Genomic DNA, 20,381 nt, shown 5'->3' with positions numbered 1-20,381 from the left:
GCGAAAAGCACGTTTAACATTCGTAGTCTAACTCTTTGCATCATTGTCACTATGTTGAAATCAGCACTTTTTCAGAAAAGCTTTATCATAAATATTATATTGACATCAAAGTCACTCTATTTCTTTTTAAAGTAAGCTATATAGTGAAAAAAAAATGAATAAATGCTTGGTTGAAATTATTCACCACCAATTCCCTACGACCACCCTTTTCACCACAATGATGAATGGGAAAACAAAAAAGTAATTAAGTACATTTCTTGAAGCACTTTAAAATTTAAATGTTGTCTGCAATTTGGTTTTATAGTTTTACATAGGTTTAATAATGTGATATCTACACTTGACACCTTTTCATTTTAGTCCCTATTTGAAAATACCTTAGATTTTACAAATCAAGTCCTGCCATTTATTGAAATTACAACGGTGTTGAATTTGGTCTCTATACTCGACATTGTTTTTTTATTTTAATTTTAATCCTTATATGAAAAAGAGTTGCACCTCATCTTGGTCCTTCCATGTAAAAAGGCTCTACATTTTGGTCCCCACGTGAAAAATACTCTTAGCCCCATCATAACTTTAGTATACAGTGGGGATCAATTTGTAATTTTTTTTCATATAAAGACTAAAATAGAGTTTTTCATGTAAGGACAAACAAAAGGTGGTGTCAAGTGTAAGGACTAAATTTATAATTAAACCTTTTACATATGTTACAGAACATATGCAAGTAAATTTGGCAACAAATCAGCTGAAAAGCAAGGTTTATGATTCACAGCTATGCAATGCTTTATTTAGCCAAAGATAGTAACATAAATATTTATCAGAATCTTTGTTTCCGAATCCCTTCATTGCTTTTTTTTTTTTTTTTTTGCGGTTCATTACATATAAACTACACATAAATAAACCTAAGACAGTTAGATTCAATGCCATCTATCCATGAACTTGAAAATACCCCTGCTCATTTTGTATTAAGGTATGTAATCAATATGGTTAAATATTGAAAGGAAGAAGAGTCAAAGACAAAAACATCTATAAAATGACTTCTGTTACATAAACCAAGTTCACGACCTCTAGTGAACTACTTAAAACTATTTTCATCAGACTTAAGGATGCCATATTAGCTTGAAGGTAAGCCATTGGAATATTGTCCAAGAAATTTTGGCTGTGGACTAGCACTCTTCTTGAACTTGATCGCCTCCATGATCATGATTTGATCCTAGGCTGCTTTTCCTTCTGAATTTAGTTACTCGAGAGCTGTGAATCCTTTGAGATATTTCCATAAGCAGGTACAGTGTCTTCACATGATTTTGGAGTTGAACACCTTGATTTTTGATTGAGGCAGATCTCCCCACGACTCCTTGTAATAATTTCGTCAAGAATTTCCCCACTATTATTATTGACTGTTGTTGTCTGACTTCCTGAATCCTGTGAGGTGGATAAACATTAATCTGTGAACAAGAGATTCTTTGACAGATACATGTAATATAATTCTAGGCAGAATATGAATCTCTTGTGGTCTAAGCTGGCTGAGTTTGTACTCCACACAACAAGTACCCAAAGAGAGGCATTTTGCAAGTCAGAAAATGATTGTTTGAAAAAGAAAATCAATGCACAAACCTAATGGCTAATGATAAGGACTAAATTGGAGCATGTTTTGTGCATTCTCACTTGTAAATGGAACAAATTAAAAGAAAGACCTTTTATGCTAGTTTGATAATGGTTCAAACTACCTACATCGAATGACAAGTTGAAACTAATAGCAGGTGCTTCCTCGTATGCTGCAGCATCCAATTCTTGAAGATGGGCTCCTTTAAAAAACTTGGGAAGGAAATATTGGCGTACTGGGATAAGAAGCATGATTAACAATGGGAAAAGGACCCCAGCAATTGGTATCCAGGTTAGACCAAAGCAGAGAAGCAAGTAAGCTGTCTGGAATAAGGTAAACATGGCAACCGTTTTGAAGGGCACGGTCTCAATTAAGGCTGCATGCTGTTTCTCCAGCACTCTAGTAAAGAGACAAAAGAAAAAGGAATCAATATCTTCAACATTATAAGATGTAATGATAATGCTAAAGATGAACATGCAAACACGTGTTAATTAATCTCAACATGGATATATGTTGTAGGAGTCTTGGAATAAGCACATCCCAATAGGTCAACAACTTTCGATCATTATTTGAGTAAAAATAAATAAATGCAGATAGTGAAATTCTACAAAATGACAATGCATGCTTCTTATCATCTTATGCACTGAAATTAGTAAGTTGGTGTTGGAAGAAATTTTACACAATATTTAAATCCATGAATCCTAGGACCATGAAAATGATATAATTGACTATGAGCATAGATATACTTGTATCTTCGACTTGGAGCAGTGAAAAGATATAATATTCTCTCCCAAAACTGATTTCCGGGCAAGCTTTCAATTGCCATAAAAGCAAAGTAACCCCAAAGCACTGAAGTTGGTATCTTCTTCAAAAGAGGCATAGCAGCAACACAAGCCGCAACCATCAATGCCTGCAGCAGATTGCTGAGGCGCTGTTCTTTAACTTCAACTGGCAGAAGGTCATCAACATCGTTATCCACATCGAAAACAGTCTCATCAACAGGGGAATCAATGTATCCATGACTTGAAGCCAGTTGGATGGTGGATTCCTTCAGCTCCTTTAGCCCCTGCTTGAAGAACAAGATATAGGATAAAGGAGAGAGAGATCACAAATTCAAGTCAATTGGGAATCATAGGATTATACTTACCAAGGCAGGTGGTATTTGGCGGGCTAATGGAGTCTGCATTTGATCATATGCTTCTTGCATACTTCGGTATAACTGACACAGGTTCGTATTTTTCTGCTTGCTTTTTCGTGCAACAGATACAAGCTTATTGCGCAAGAGCTATTCCAAACAAAACAAATAGCAGTGATTGGCAGTTAGCTTAGCTATAATGAAGCAAAACTTAGCAAACTGGGCTATACAAGTTTGTCTGCATATAGAAAAACTAGTGAAATGAAATGATACTACAGGAGGAGATAATGAAAGGTTAAGATAACTTTAGTTTCAGAATGAAACTGATTGTTACTTTTCATCAGTAGCATGTATAATCAAATCAGGATCCAAGACGGTTATAAAACCAAAAATCTGAATGAAAGAGATGGTTAGATCTGGTAACTGCCAAAAATAATTATTTATCTACCAAAAGGATTCATGATTAACAGTTGCGCCATAGAAATATCAAATGTAAGAAAATTATATTACCTGATGTTTTAGAGTAGCTAAGCTTTTAGTATGCATTGGAGATTGGGGAATCACGCCGTTGGATGGAGGGATTCCAATAAGTCCACACAATATGGTCTGGCAAACAACATAAATAAGATTTTAAAAGGAAATTATTTGCTAGATGTCTATACACCAGGCTGCCTCTTGGCATCCACTGGTATTGCAAATGAATTTCCAAAATATTTCAGAGAAATAACATACCAAGAAGCCCAAGAGGAGAAGGTCATAATGATAAGAAGAGGGTTTTCTTAGATTGAACTCCTTCTGCTGGGCAAGTTGTGATGCAACACTGTGATCAAAGTAGTAAAGCACGGCAATCATAGTTGCCGGTATAAATGCTCCAATAATATAGATGAGAGGCACATTCAACATTTCCTGCCCAATACAAGAAAAATGAGCAAAGAACTGCTTTTTAGGGGGGAAAGCTAGAATTTGACTTGAGTTTAATGTCTATGCACACCAAATATAAAAATTTCTACACTAGCAACCAATAAAAATCACCATTAGTATGAATTTTAAGGTAATTATTATAAAAGTTAACAAACATATCATATATAATAATTTGTGATTAGATGACAGTGTAAAACTGTTTTACACAGTCACTGCATAACCTATTTTCTCCACTTGGCTTTCCCTGAAGTGACATTATTTATCATCTACTGTGAGAATGATATCCACATTAAATAATCAAACACACCTTAATTACAGTCCAATTTGAGTGTGCACCAGGAGACCATGGATTTGGACTGAAAAGTCGCCTAGGGATTCCCATCGGAACCTTATTGGTTGGTATATAAGACACAGCAGTCCACACAAGAATCAATAGTGGGACTCCATAATCAGCTACAAATCCCCGCAACCATCCTATAACATAATCATATTTATTAGAATTTGGAATATGTTGATCAGACAAATATCTTATATTGCAAAAACTAACCAGCAGAAAGGCAATTTTGAACTAATGTAAAAAAAATGGAAATAGACTGTAGAACCAGCACGCAAGGACACAAAACTGGTTTATCTAAGTCATAACAAACTTTAGTATATCTTGTAATGTATAAAATTCCTTGGTGAAACTTAACATCAGGATTCAGAAGTATAACCAATACCTGCCCCATATCGCCAGGATCTAGCCTTACGGCTTCTAAGTGCAGTAAACAGCAGGCCAAATGACAAAACCAAAGCAAACATTCCATTGCCAAACAGCCAAGAGGATTGGAGTGCAATCTGATTGGTACCTTCTCTCTGGGACTGGGGCACACCAAACTCTTCCACTAGTCCCTTTAAGAAAGAGATTACTGACATTATTAAACAGGAGTTTTTATTTTGGTAATTGTAAATAAAGGACACCTATATATGATCCAAATATCTCCAATTTTCATTTTACTTAAGAAAAATTGTTCATGTTTGGTGCATACTCACCCTTATAGCCTGCTGCATAAAGAGCATTGCTATTAGCAGACCAAATAGTTCACCTGCAAGGCGTGTGAATCTGTTGATTATGGAGCATGCACCAAGAATGGCCAGCAAGAAGAGCAACACGGCGGTCCAAACACACACCCTAAAAATCAAAAGGTGGAGAAAATTGGTTCAATTCAACAGTAATTTCCTTTTAATAAATAACTAACCACTCAAGGAAATAAAGAGATACCATCCAGTCCAAGGCAGGAATAGTTTGTGCCCCAAATCCTTTCTACCTTTTGCGAAGTCATACAGGAATGTATACATCAGAACTGTTGGCTCGGCTACGCCTAGTATGAGGAGGGGCTGCCCTCCTAAGACTGAATGGATAATGCCACATAGTGCGGTTGATGCAAGGGTCTGCACTGCAGTTAGAGTTCCATCTACAAAGTATAGCCAATGAAGCATTTCTTAGCAAAAAAACACCAAAGTACCAAAAGGGACACTGTGAATCACAAAAGTACTGTACCTGTATTTCTCTCTAGTTGCTCCCCAAAAGAGATAACTGGAATTGCTGAAGCAAAAAATATATATGTAGTTGGGGCCAGGATCCTATATCACACAACATCATAATTAAATGTTTGACAAATCTTCGCCATTAGCAATAGTTATGTATTATATTGTAATTTCTTGGAAGCGGGTGGCTTTTGGTTCCAAACTTGAGGCAGCTTAGCTTGTTTGAATAAACTTCTCCATAAGCACTTATAAGACAAGAAAATAAGAAGGTAGGATGAAAAAAAAATCTCCCATAAGCTAAAATTAGCTTATGCATGAAATAAAATAAGCATTTGGAAAAGCTTAATTGGAGAGCTTCTAATTTATTTATTTTTTTTGGGAATTCAAGAGCTTCCAAAAATTAGTTTATGCATTAGTTAATTTTAACTTATAGAATAAATTTATTTCATTTTACCATCTTAGTTTCTTCCTATAAGTACTTATGGAGAAGTTTATCCATAGTCGGATTGAAATATCAGAATCTGCAAATTTATACCACAAACCTGATGCCTGCCCGGAATCCACTAGTCCAATCTTGTTTGTAGCACACAAGTCTTCCTTTGAGGTCATTCTTGATCCCACGTAAGGGAACAAATGTTTCTTCCATGAAGGTATTAGAATATCAAGGGATGAATACTGGTCTAAGTTTTTGTTTATAGAAAAATGGAGCAGAAGATATGAATGGAAGATGGTGAATCACTTCAAGGGACTCTAGAGGAAAATTATGATTAAAGTTGCTTAGTTAAAGTATCCATAACCAAACTTTGAGCAGGGAGAAGATAAACCTACATGCCTTAATCTTCCTAAATAGGACAGCAGGAAAAAATGGATGTCCATCTTTTGGATGTAGAAGCACATCAGGCCAGAAAACGAATAAACGAATCCGGACGATGAATTCACATTTGTAATTACAACGAAAATGTTTTAGATATATTGTTATGAATGACCAAAGAATGAGTTAAGTTAGCAAAAGAATGAAAAAAACTCCCGGGTAGGTGGAATTCAAGAGTATAAGAGAATTTTGTTTTCAGTTACCAAGCCAGAAAAACAAACACTCTTATAAGCTGAAAATGAAGAGTAGAGTTCAACCATGACAAAGCCAAGATCCAAAAAAAAACTCTTTCACTTTCTTACCACAGAAACCTTCCATATAATCATCATTCTGAGAGAACAAACGTGAGCAACCCCAACTGAAACGTTCCGGTTACATGGCAGTTTGACACACTTGTTACATTCAAACTGAAATTTAAGTTCTAAAGGTATAGCCTTTGAGAACAATACAAACAAATTAACGGAAACCCATCATTGCAAGCTGCATTAGTTACAACTCACAAACGCTTGAGACAGAACACAAACAGAGCTAGACTCAGATGGGTTTATGTGGCAAGATTAACGAAATTCCATGACTGAAACCATGATGGGAATGGTTCAGAATACTTGTGACAAGTTGGACATTAAATGGAAAGAGAAATGTTATCAAAAAAGCTTTTTCTTTTGACAAGAAAAAAAGATTGCAGTTACATTAAAGTGATGTAGTACTAATAAAGAAGTGAAGAGGTTAAGGTAAATAAGATTCAGACACGCACTCTAAGACTGTAATTGAAAGCACTTTAGGAGAGAGAGTTAACAGTTTCCGAGGCAGTGAACGAGCAAAGCATGAGTAACTAGGAACTAGGAAGTACGCAAAGAAACGCACGCTGCAATTTGAAGACTTTTGTGTGACATGTGAGAATGTGTATTAAGCAATCTCATGCATATATAGTTTTGATTCCTGAATGAAAATCGAAGTGGAAGTAGCGATAAGACGAATCAAAACCGCAAATGGAAGTGTGACGTAAACACAGGTATACATGAAAAAGATATTTTATTTCCTAAAATAAATCGTTTATATTTTTTAAGAGGACGTGATATTAAATATTTATGCATTCATTTTTGGACCTACTCTGACACTTTACACTGGTGGTATATTAATTTCGAAATAACTTGCTCAAATTTAATTGAAGTTACTTAAAATTTTCCAATCAATGCAGCGACAACTAAGAGTGTTTATAGCATAAGAGCATCTTCAACCCCAAACATCATTGCAGGTTCTTAACTTTTTTAAAATGGATGTTACCAAATCACATCAGTTTAAAGAATTTTAGTAATTTTTCATTTTAATGACGTAACGCTTTAAGAACATCAAATGGGTCTCAAATTATCACGTGTCTTTATATTTTTATAAAAATGAGTCTTAATTATCTTTTAAGTTTTAATAGTTAAGAATTGGTTCTTATATAAAAACAGTTTTCACACTGACAACATCTTGTAATAGTGAACCAAGTTATAACGGTTCTTACATTTATATTAACATTTCTAATAGTGAACCAAGTCGTTTTTCCTTAGATGAGATAAATTACATGACTGAAATGAGTTATTATTTTTCTTAAAAATCATGTTTATAAACAAATTATTGATATGTAAATCTTACTTAATAGTTTTATTTATAATTTTTCATTTTTTACTCTCCTATTACCCCTTAGCAACCATCTATGTAATCTTCTTTCACATGAATTAGATTAAGTTGAGTTTATAGTGATTTGAACTTAGACTTATTAAAAAACGGTCAGATTGGGTTGAGTTTGTTAAAATTGTTTGAGACAATTTGATCCACCCAACTTAACATGTTAAATTTTTTTAAAAATATAAATTAAATTAGATAAATTTTTTAAAAAAATAATATATATGAAAAGTTAGTGGAGATTAAAAGTTAGTTAATAGTCATATGACCACTGAGGGGTTCTCTTGTGAAGGTTAATGTTGATGGGAGTTCTCTTGGGAACTCAAGGGCTTCTGGCTTTGGCGGCTTGATTTGAGACTCTCTAAGCCAATGGATTAACATCTTCTGAGGTTCATAAGGGTTTACAACAAACATCAATGTTGAGTTACATGCAATCTACACTGGGTTATTTCTTGCGTGGAATTTAGGCATGTTCAGTGTGAATCGGATTTGTTGATGGCCCTCCAACTTATCATTAAGGGCCATAATGATTTACATCCTTTTGTTGCAATCATAGGCGGTTTCAAGTCCCGGCTACCCTGGGCAATTGCCCAGGCTCTGGCATAACCCTTTTAATTTTATGTTACTAATATTTTTCTTTTTTTTTTTTGGTGCTGTACTATTATTTTTCTTTATTAATGAATTAAACGGGCAACTATCATGTTTAGCACGCAGATTCAACAAAAAGTATATTGATGTTAAATAGTTAGTTGAACTAGCTGGCATAACCCTTTTTGTGGACTGTGTATTCTTATCCTTCACTCTTTTTTTTTTTTTCTTGGTAGAATTTTCCTTTTCATTTATTTACCCTTTGTAAACAATAATTACGATAATTCATGCAATAGGGTAATAACAACTATAGAAACACCAATCACATGAATTCATTATTATTGGTCAGCTTTTTCACAAATTTACTATGAGCTTAAAGCAAATATCATGTGATGTTGTTCTATAAATCTAAGTTGTACATTTATCAATTACTAGTATTTTAGTGAATGTTTATTTTATATAACTAAAATTTATAATTTATAATAAATAAATACTTATATATAAATTATGAAATAATTTTACACAAACATAAAAATGGAGAAAATTAAAAGAAAAATATTAAAGAAAGGGCAAGAAATTGAAAGGGCAAAACAATTGTAAGAGTTAAAAATTAAAAGAGCAAAAATATAGGTAACAGAAACAAAAGAAGTAAAGCTTCGTCACCGCAGCAACACTGTAGAAACCTTAAAGCTTCCGCCATCGACACCTACTGGTTCTTTTCCGACTACCGCCTTCCCCTTTTTTTTCGGTTAGTAATTGTTTAATTTCAACTGATTGTGGTTTTAAATTGAAACAATTAACACAAAGGTAGCAGAGAAGAAGAAGAAAAATTTGGGTTTATTTGCACCGCCTAGTAGTAGCAGACACAGAGAAGAAGAAAAATTTGGGTTTGTCTTTGAAAGGTTAAATATTTTATGTTATATAGAAGTACTAACATTGTGAAAATGGCTCCCATATTTTTCAAGTTTATCTAAAATCTCATATGGTGAAATTATAATATTGTATCATACTGATAACTTCAATAAATTTTATTATAAAAAATATTTACTTTATAATATATTTTGTCATTTTGTGTGCTGCTAAGTGTCAGATTAAGCTACTACACAGCAAGATTCATTGGTTATAAAAGTTTTATTGATAAGTCAAACTAAAGTGTGTATCTAGTAATATTATAAGCATATAGTATTATTTATAATAGCAGTAAAAAGATCTTTTACAGTGGAATCATACCACTTGTAAATTTGTTTATTGATAGATAAATTATCTACAATAAAGGTTTCTTTTGGTTATCTAATTTTATTAGTTTCTATAATGGTGTTTAATTGAATATAATATAATGCTTGTTCCTACTCTTTATAAATCATAAGAGATTACTTTTATTTTGAAAAACTATTCTTATTTAAATTTTGATTCTTATGATTTTAATTGTTAATTGAGTATTAACTTAAGATCATTTAATTTCAGAGATGAGGAGATTTTTGGTTGATAGAGCAAGTATTGAGAATGTGAATGTTGTACAACAAGAAGCCGAATTAGAACCGGCACCTAATGTGGTTAATGAGTTTAACCCAAATGAGATTGTGCGTGATCCAGGTCATAGGAAACAAATTAATGAGTATGCTCCGGATATTCAAGATCAAGTGAGGAGGGCATATATATTGAAGGGTCCAATGCAACCACATTTGCCAAGCTTTTATTTTGAGGTTAATGTTAAAGTTGTTTGGTATCACAAACGAGCTTTCAAATATATTGCAAAGAAAAGATCTTAATATTGTGAATGCCATGGAATTAGTTGATGTTGTCAAAGCTCGGTTGGGCACAATGAGAGAGAATGGCTGAAATAATTTTTTTGCCGATGTCCAAGGATTTTGTGTTGCTAAAAGTATTCTGGTACCAAATATGGATGACGAAATACCAGTTCGGGGTCGTTCAAGAGCAGAAGGGAGGACTATCACTAATCTTCATCATTACCGTGCAGAGATTTTTTATGTTGCTATTGATAAAATATGTGTGGAGATGGATCACCGCTTTAGTGGAGGAAGTAACATTATACTTGATTGCTTCTCATGTCTTGACCCCAAGAACTCTTTCTCCAAGTTTGATGTTGATAAGCTTGCTCGTCTTGCTGATATTTATCATGCAGACTTTTCTGATGATGACCGAGGAACAATTAGGGATCAACTTGAAACTTATGTGCTTCAAGTGAGAAGAAATGCTTCTTTTTCCACTTGTGAAGATGTTCAAAGTTTGGCTATGAAGATGGTTCAAACTGAGAAACATTTGGTATTTCCATTGGTTTATAAACTTATTGAGCTAGCTTTGATATTGCCGGTGTCGACAGCATCCGTTGAAAGAGCTTTTTCAGCAATGAAGATTATCAAGTCTAAATTGCGCAATAAGATCAACGATGTGTGGTTCAATGACTTGATGGTATGTTACACCGAGCGGAAGATATTCAAGTCACTTGATGATATTGATATTATTCGAACATTTACCGCAAAGAAGTCTCGGAAAGGACACTTGCCTCGTAATTTTATTTAACCCGCTATTGTAAGATTATGTTTATCTCTTTTATTTTAAACTATATTTTTGTTGACAAAATGACGAGTCTCTTTTATTTTGATTGATTACTATTTACATATTATATACAATGTGAATTTGCTATGTTTAAATTTTTGCCCAGGCTTTATAATTTTTCTGGCTCCGCCACTGGTTGCAATTATCAACCATATTCGTTCCATCATCAATAGATCACAGTTGGCAATCAATTTCTCTCATGTCTACAGAGAGGAGAACCAGTGTGCGAATTAGCTTGCCCCTTTGTGGATCATCATCCACAAACAACTCTATATCTTGAGATGTTTGCCTTCCTAAGTTTAGGGATCTTTTGTTAGTTGATGTCTTAAGTGTTACCTTTGTTAGGATGTAGTTTTTTTCTTCTTGTTCTCTATTTTTTCCACTGATTTAAAAAAAAATCATGTAACCACTTGAAAAAGTTATATATATCACAACAACAATGCATATTAGTGTAGACTTGAAAAGCCAACACCATTGACCCTTAAATATTTATGATGCACATAAATTAAACTCATAACAGAAAATAGTATTTTTTATGTTTTAAATTTCAAATTACAATTACAACAAAAGCTTCCAAAGTTCGGTCAGATAATGAGATGTTCTTGCTGGCTGCAAAATTAGGTAAGCCGTACAAAAGAGAGCCTTTGAAAACGAAGCTCCAAATACGAATATCCGATACGTATCTGTGAAAACGCGCATCGCATAATAAATCTATGGAATGGGAATCTCCTGCCAAACAGTTTTTTATTTTTTTTAATTTTGATTAAAAATCAGTAACTTCCAAAGCAGATACCAGTCACTTGAACACACGTTTCGTGAGGTTCTGTTGTTTATGGAAGATTTAGGTTTGATTTTCAATTTTCTAACAAGTAAAAAAAATTCTGTAATAAGAAAAATGCAACTGACAAAGGTAATACCTACTTCACTCTTTTTTTATGTAAGCGCGCACATCATTTTTTTATTTTTTTTTACAGTACACACATTATTCTTTTAAGGTGTGTTTGGTTCTAAAGGGTCGCGCAGATGCTGAATCTCCGTTCACCGTCGTACATTGAACAGAGATTTGTGTTGCTAACCGGAATGCAAGCACAAAGTAGGGGTAAAAAAGACAATTTCCCAAATTAACTCTTTGGTTTCTCTTTCGTACCAAACAGGCGCAGTTATTTCCGTCTTCCCAAAAATATTTTCGTCTTTCATACCAAACACAACATTAAGATCTCCAACTTAAACCTAGCGTATGAAAAGAATAAACTCTACTTAAAAAAAGTTAATTTATCATATCATAAATATTTCTAACTTTGAAAAATATTGATTTTTATAAGAGATATATAATCAAGATATTTAGCTTAATTGATTGAAAAATATTTGATATTATTTTTTATTCTTATGGATAAAATTAAATAAATAAATTAAAATAAGCGGTAGCTCAAGTGCTGTTCTGAAATCAAATTTGCTGATTTCATTTTTTATGTCTTTTGTTTTCTTCTCAATAAAATAACTACTTAATATCATTGTTCAATTGAAGTGATTAAAAAAAATAATTTAAATGTAATGACACTATAAAGATCTTTTACAATATCATTTAATTATAGTAAAAATCATATAACAGTTATGTGCTTTTTTTTTCAAAAACTAAGAAAATAATCTATGTACCAAGCAATATAAAAAAATTTATATTATTATCCTTTCATAAACTAATATATATATATATATATATATATATATATATATATAAAATAAATTTATTAATTTTTATAATAATTATTTAAAAGTAAAAAAAAAAAAATCATCTCCACTAGCAAAAGTTTAACTTGAGATTCTGAAATGTCTATATCTCACCATTAATTCTTTTAAACATCTATTTTGTAATAGAAATATATTATATTAATAGAACTTATTGAAGGGCTAAGATTTCATCCACGGGTAATTGTAGAGGATTCATTAATTCCTTAAAAGTGATATCTATCATGATTTATAATTGACTAATAATTTACAATATCCATGCTTAAAAATTACAAACTAAAGTCTTCAAAAAAATGAGAAAATATATTTGATTCCGTTGTTCTCCAATCCCATCAAATATGAAGATACGGGATTCAATTCCCCTCTTCGGCCTAAATTCCAAGCCATAAAGGTTCCTCTATCAGCAGGGGAAAAAATAAAGTTCCTCTATCAACTATGATTTTAAAAATAGGAAACGTATCTAATCTAACAGGACTCGATCTCCATGTAATCTCTAATTGAAAACAATGGTAATTTGTACTGTAATTATGAACATCTTGAAAAAGTGACTTTTTAAAACAATATAAGTTAGGTGATGATGAGCACAATTACCTAATGCACTCATACTCAAAATAGTTATAATAATTTATTCGAGTATTTTAATAGTTTTATTAATCTTCTCGTACCATAAAAACATTATAATTAAGAAAAAGAATACTATACACACATGCATGCACGAACAAAAATTAGTGGATGAATGCAAGTGTAACACATTAAGATTAGAATAATTTTTAATCATACAATTATATCTTCTTATAAACCTTCCTTCTACCTTTTATGATAAGTTTCAAATATGTTTTATACTTCTAAGACAATTTTTTTTTTTTACTTTTTATTCAATACTTACCATAACATATAATAAGATGATTTAGTATTACTTAAATTTAAATTTTAAAATTAAATATATTTACTTTTTCAATAAAAAAAAAACAAGTTCTGCAGTGCTTTCCATATAAACTTAAACATGTCTCTAGATGTCAGCCAATAATTTTAAATATGAATGCTCAAATTGGAAAGTGGGACTAACTGGTTCCGCTTCCACACAAATATTTCAGATTAATGGCGTATGTGATGTCAATTGGGAATTGTTATTACTATTGATTGCTTTGACTCAAGTCCAAAGTTTCGAGGGAAGGGTTATTTTCATCCAGGTATGAGCTTTGTTGGACTCTGAAAGAATGACGACGTGAGAAACACAATAAGCATGTTTGAAAATTAGGTTAAAAAATATCTCTGAGATAAAAATATTTTCACGAAAAAATCAACACTCTTGTTTTTACATTTATTTTATTTTTATCTGTTGGATTCCCTTTCATACTTGGATTGCAATAAAATGTGTGTTACAGTGATTTTAACAGAAAATCAAACTTACACTTAGTAAACTTATGCCACTAGTTGAGTGTTAGAAACGGAGCCCTAGAGCATGTTTTATCCGTTAGATACATATGCCACCGGTTGAGTGTTGGAAACGGAGCCATAGATGCTTTCATATACATCATACATATGCACACCCACCACTGGTTTTAATATTATGTAGTAGACTTACATATTAAAGGAAAAAAATATTAAACGTGATTAAGGTTCCTGTAATTTTATATTAATAAAATTGTTTCTCAAAGTTTTTAAAACATATAGATTTAATTCCTCTTAACTTTAAAAATATATTTTTAATTGGGTCTCTTAGTTAACAATTTTTTATTATTAACAATCAATGTCTTAAAATTAATTGATAGAGTCTTATTTTAAAAAATAGAAAAGTTAAATATCTCTATTTTTTAAAAAAGAGACTAAAATTGTAAATTAAATAAAATAGGAAACTTATAAATTATATCTTAGTCTTAATTTTGTAGTAGTAATATTTCTGATTACTATTAGAAGACTTAATAAGAACTGAAATACTATAAAAAACACCATTGAGGGTTGGATTAATTAGTTAGGGTTATTTTAACTTGATGGATGATTTTAATTTTTTAAGACCACAAATATATTTTACAAAAAGCAATCTTTGCTCCAGACAAATAGAATTATTATGTTTCACACCTAATATAGTTTCATACTGATAACTTAAAAGTGATATAAAATTTGAATCTTAAGTATGCCCGTACTTAAATATTCAAAGAAATTTTTTCCTCACCTATAATAATTTTATTCAACTCAAACAAAATTACTATTAATAAATATACACCGATTCAAATAATTGAACTAAAATTAAATCTAACCAACTTAAATCTTCGATATTTGAGAAGATTTTGCTTGTACATAATTACTACCTTTGTCTGGTCTCTTTCAATTAATTCACACTCTTTAAAAATACTTTATTTATTTAATTACATTAAATTTATTAATTATTTATAATGTTCTTCTAAAATTATGTTTTATTTCACACTTCACTTAATTATTTCTCATCATTAAGTAATTAATGTTTGGAGAAATAATATTATAATTAATTAAAGATAATATAGGATATAAATAATTAATGCATCAAATTTAAGAAGAAAATCTTATAATAAAAAAAAGACAAATAATACAGTAGAGGAGTCTTGTACGGGAAAGGAGGTAGTATTTGATAAAGTGTAAAATATTAATTTAATTTTGAAAATTGACTGTTTTCATTGTAAAAATGTATCCCACGCGCAAATAACTAACATATCAGGGTTAAGTGAGAAAGCTAGCTGCACATCATAAATGTAAGGAAATACCAATCAGTGGATAGAAGTAATAATGCAGTGGAAAAAGCGTACACGTATGCTTTCGCTTGCTTGTTGATACAGTGATCTAACATTTAGATGAGGCAAATTGATAAAGCACATATTAAGGCAAGACACTTTCGAAGATACTACATGGATTCTAATTCGATGAAGCCTAAAATTATAGTAGCATTTAGTAGGTTTAGTCATAATTGAGCTATAGATAAAAGAAAGTCATACTTGAGCTTTTTTAGAAACAATTTTGACGATGAATTCCAGCTGGAGCTGGACCATTACTGTTTACTTCTCTAGACATGGCCTTAAGGTGTGATGATATACACAATGAATATATAATTCTGAAACCAACATATAAAATTCATTTGTTGTAACCTTGATACGTTAACCAAATCGAATGGAACATACAAGTTTAATACACCTGGAAAATCATGAATATATAACATCCCAATTACTTCTTCTAGGTGAGTTTTTGCATAAAGTCATAACATGTTATTGGTGTCTTGTTTAATAGTATTAAGGTGTCTTCCTATTCTATCACTTAACAAAAAAAAAAAACCTTAATTTACTTCATGTACATCTAATTGTCACTCGAATTTATTATCTGTTGTAGAATTTTACCATAGGTGCATTGTCTTCTCAAATCCTATTTGTTTAATTATATTGTTAAAATCATCATTACTATTTTTCATATGTCTAGTATCTTCCATTTGATTGATCACGATGTTCTGTATTAGAAGTCATAAAGTCATCCCTTTAACAAAACATTTAGGTGACGTTTGGTTTGAGTAATTTTATTATTATTTTTTGAAAATAATTTTCATTTTAGAATTTTCAAGATTCAAAAAAATATGTATCAAGAAAAAAACACTTTAAGGTATTATTGTGTTTTCACTTCTTCAGAAAAAACTAAAAATATTGGTTTATTTTTTAAAATATTTTCAAAGAAAACCTTTTCTAAATTGTAAACAAACACTGTTTTTATTCTTATTTTATATTTTATTTAAAAATAAAAACAGAAAACGCTCAAACTAAATTTCACGCATTCCCTTAAAAAAACATTTACATATTTTTTCTTCTTTGTCAACAAGCATTTGCAATTCTTTAGGTGACGTTTGAGTATTTTTTTTTTTTAAAAAAAAAGTCATTTTAAAATTTTCAAGATTCAAAAAATATGTATCAAGAAAAAAGTATTCTAAGGTATAATTGTATTTTCACTTCTTCAGAAAAAACTAAAAATGTTAGTTTAATTTATTTTTGAAAATATTTTCAAAGAAAACCTTTTCTAAATTGTAAGCAAACACTATTTTTATTCTTATTTTATATTTTCTTTAAAAATAAAAATAGAAAAGGGTCAAACTAAATTTTAGGCATTCCCTTAAAAAAAAACATTTACATATTTTTTCTTCTTTGTCAACAAGCATTTGCAACTCTGGACCCATCACGCCCCATTAGCCATTAGGGTTTTTCTTCGCACACCAGTAAATTGCTGGTAACCCAGCGCAACATGCACAATTTCAATTTTGCTCTTTCATAAAACTCATACAGATTGTGCATGTTAGTCTAATACAAATTGACAATCCGTAAGTCCAATACGGATTGACGATTCGTAAGCCTGATACAGGAATCAAACATGTGACTTTTGCTTTATTAGCATGATACTCTAATCAACTGAACTAGTAGGCCAATTGTGTTTTAAAATAATTAATGTCACTATATATAACACTAAAATTTCTAATGTATATTTAATGTACATGTAAATTTACATAATAAATTTTGTGACAATTAATTTTGATATAATAATTAATTTGTTTACATATATAAATTTTTATGAAACCTATGCTTTTTATTTAAAATTTATATATGTAAAAAATACATTATTAGATTAAAATTAATTGTAATAAGGTCAAAAAATACATTAGTATATTTATGTTAATAATTTATTTTTTTACATACATAAATTTTTATTAAACTTATGATTTTTCTTTACAATTTATATACTAAAGAAATTAATTATTAGATCAAAATTAATTGTCACAAAATTTATTATGTAAATTTACATGTGTATTAAATATACATTAGAAATTTTAGAGTTATATATAACAACATTAATTGTTTTATAACATAATTGACCTATTAGTTCAATTGGTTAGAGTGTTATGCTAATAACATGAAAGTCATAGATTCAATTCATGCCTGAAGCATTAATTTTAAATTAGTTCGTAAAACATATTTTTGAAAAAAATATTTAAAAAAATTGTATCAGCCACTTACCAGCAATTATCGGGGTGCGCAAAGAAAAACCTTAGCCATTAGGAACGTGGAAGAGCCTAGCCCATTGGGTGATTCAGAATAGGCCCAACACAACTCTATGCAACCGCAAACCAGCTTACTAGTTACTAGTCCTCATCCACAATTTTATTTTTAATAATTTATTTATATCCCTCGAGCATAAAAACAATAAAAATAAGCGAATTGTTATTATTTTCCTTCCAATTTTCGTGGCATTCGTCACTCTCGTGTCGGGTGAAGGCGAAAACCAAATCAAGATGCTGAGAGTGGGCGCAAAGAGGCTTTTGGGAACGACGTCGTTGGGCGTTAGGGTTCCGGCGAGGCTGTACCACGAGAGGGTTGTGGATCACTACGACAACCCCCGGAACGTTGGATCGTTAGACAAGAACGACCCGAGCGTGGGGACGGGTTTGGTGGGGGCGCCGGCGTGCGGCGACGTGATGAAGCTCCAGATTAAGGTCGACGACAAAACCGGAAAAATCGTCGATGCTCGATTCAAGACTTTCGGTTGTGGCTCCGCCATTGCTTCTTCCTCCGTCGGTAATCACTAATGAAAACATTGCTCTCTGTTTTCTGATTTTCAATTTGTTCTATTTTATCCTCATTGAGCGTGTTTCTGATGATTCAGCTACTGAGTGGGTGAAGGGAAAGCAAATGGAGGAAGTTCTGACTATAAAAAATACGTAAGTATGCATAACATTATGCACTTATGCAGCGTTTCTCTAAGATACAATGTCGCATAATATGATATTTGATGATGCATTGGATACCAATATAACACTGGATAGGGTAAAGTTTTATATTTTTTTAAAGTAACTCTTATATACTCACTATGAGGAAGAAGGGTTATACACTAATATTCCCTAAAAAGTTTTAGATAACCATCCAATCACAAGCCGTCATGTATGACAAGTTTGTTAACTTTTAAAATAATTATTTTAAAGTAATTCAAACAGTCATATGTGATTGGATGACACCGTGAGAACACCAGTACATAGACATTAAACTCATATTATATTCATCCATGTTTGTTTTATGTTATGCTAATTTTCTGGGTAAGGCAACAGAACACACAGCTTATGTTTTGTATAAAAGAAAAACCTTTGTGGAGTGATGGGTTAATGATTGAAGATGTTGTGTTTTTAAATGTGTTGGTCACTTTTGTCTCTGCCTGTAGATTATTTCAGAATTATTTACACCTTTTGTTTTGTTTTTTGGTCCTTTCCTATGTACTGGCTTTAGGGGTTTAGTACTGCCAGATAGTCTATCAAGCACTAATACTTTAATTTGCTTCATATATCTGCATCCAATATGTATTTGATACCAATACTCTTGGATACTTCACCGATACCTATATGTAAACTGTGAAGTATCCAAGCCTTCAATGTTGTGAAAATTCAATACTACATACAAGACATAGAAGCATCTATGATTAGAAACATAGGAAACTGTCCCTTTATGAATCAACAAAGGAAATTGTCCTCTTTAAGGATAATTTCAAGAAAGGAATGAGATTGATATTATTCCTATTTGTAGGCGATAGGAAGTGATTTATCAAGACAATGATATACAATTTTTTATTTTATTTAGTAATATCCAAGAAGTATGTTTTTTATTTGTATTTTAGAATTGCAATTATATAGTGGTATTTATTATGTTTTATGAATTTTTATACATATTTATATATGTATCTTACACATATGGTACCCTATAAAGTTTTAGAATAATCATATCAGACGCATTGTATCAGATATACATATCGTCTTTAGGCATCATAGCAAATAGTTCTAGTTTTGGTTATGTTTTCATGATGGATGGTTCTGGTCTGTTGTTATGAGATCTTGATGTGGCGAATAATCGATGTCGTGCAGTGAAATTGCAAAGCATCTTTCACTTCCACCAGTTAAGCTCCACTGCAGCATGCTTGCTGAAGATGCCATCAAAGCAGCCGTTAAAGACTATGAAGCTAAGCGTGCTAAGGCAACTGCTAGCGGAGAGGCAGCAACAGGAGAGAAGCCTGCCATTGCATGATTTCTTTCATGTATAAAAAGAATGATGAAAACAACCCTTTGTTTGTTTGTCTGTTATTCTGTTAATCAGTTGCTCATTGAAGAACACCTTCACTAGACTTTGGGTTGGACTTAGTTATAGCTAGAGAGTATTCACATCATGCGAAGTAAATATTTGAAATGCCGGCTATGGTTTGTTATCTGCTACTGGGTTTGTATTTAGTAGTAGTCCATCATTGACTGTATACGCATATAATAAAGCAGATTGGAATGTTAGAAAGTTCTCCATAACAATTAAGTGAATAGCATGATATTTTTCACAAATTTTGTTTCTGCAGTCCTATGTTTGCAATGTATTTGTTTATTTTTCCTTTTCTTTTGGTGAATTTGCAATTGGACTTTATTATCTTAAAATGAAAATATGACGCGTCCTTGACTTTGTAGGGGTAAGTATCAAGATATGAAGCTCAAGTGTAAGGGTATTCTATATTTTTTGTTTTAAAATTGAGTAGAATTGATTTTGATAAAATTAATTTTAAACTAATCAATCAAGATGTGTCCAAATTAGTCTCAAATACTACAGATTTTACTTTACAATGTGCCTACATAGAAGAATCCATTTTGGTGATCAACCAAAAAAACCCTTGTGTTAACATATGCGAGCAAATGTTTTATTTCCAAATTAAAAAAAAAAAAAAAAAAAAACCTA

General features: G+C 31.5%; 2 protein-coding genes and 1 pseudogene across 2 annotated transcripts; 2 read left to right on the top strand and 1 right to left on the bottom strand.

The window, feature by feature from the left end:
• Positions 1-846: 846 nt before the first annotated feature.
• Positions 847-6,956, bottom strand: LOC114411966 (probable boron transporter 2). Its single transcript, XM_028375718.1, has 12 exons — positions 5,726-6,956; positions 5,197-5,279; positions 4,918-5,110; positions 4,689-4,827; positions 4,376-4,547; positions 3,964-4,130; positions 3,468-3,641; positions 3,246-3,341; positions 2,748-2,885; positions 2,347-2,666; positions 1,729-1,999; positions 847-1,419 (listed from the first exon to the last, which is right to left on the bottom strand). Exons 1-12 carry the CDS (start codon positions 5,827-5,829, stop codon positions 1,234-1,236), a joined length of 2,043 nt encoding a protein of 680 aa, XP_028231519.1. The 5' UTR covers positions 5,830-6,956; the 3' UTR covers positions 847-1,233.
• A 2,820-nt stretch (positions 6,957-9,776) lies between these two features.
• On the top strand, positions 9,777-10,949 carry LOC114413797 (annotated as a pseudogene).
• Positions 10,950-17,842: 6,893 nt separating this feature from the next.
• LOC114411965 (iron-sulfur cluster assembly protein 1-like) lies at positions 17,843-20,009 on the top strand. The gene is made up of 3 exons (XM_028375717.1): positions 17,843-18,203; positions 18,292-18,346; positions 19,535-20,009. The coding sequence occupies exons 1-3, from the start codon at positions 17,921-17,923 to the stop codon at positions 19,692-19,694; spliced, it is 498 nt and encodes a 165-aa protein (XP_028231518.1). The 5' UTR covers positions 17,843-17,920; the 3' UTR covers positions 19,695-20,009.
• Positions 20,010-20,381: the final 372 nt, after the last annotated feature.

The sequence above is a fragment of the Glycine soja genome, chromosome 5 (genome assembly GCF_004193775.1).
Source record: "Glycine soja cultivar W05 chromosome 5, ASM419377v2, whole genome shotgun sequence".
In the NCBI taxonomy this organism is placed as follows: domain Eukaryota; kingdom Viridiplantae; phylum Streptophyta; class Magnoliopsida; order Fabales; family Fabaceae; genus Glycine; species Glycine soja.
This window is presented reverse-complemented; position numbering and strand designations above follow the sequence as displayed.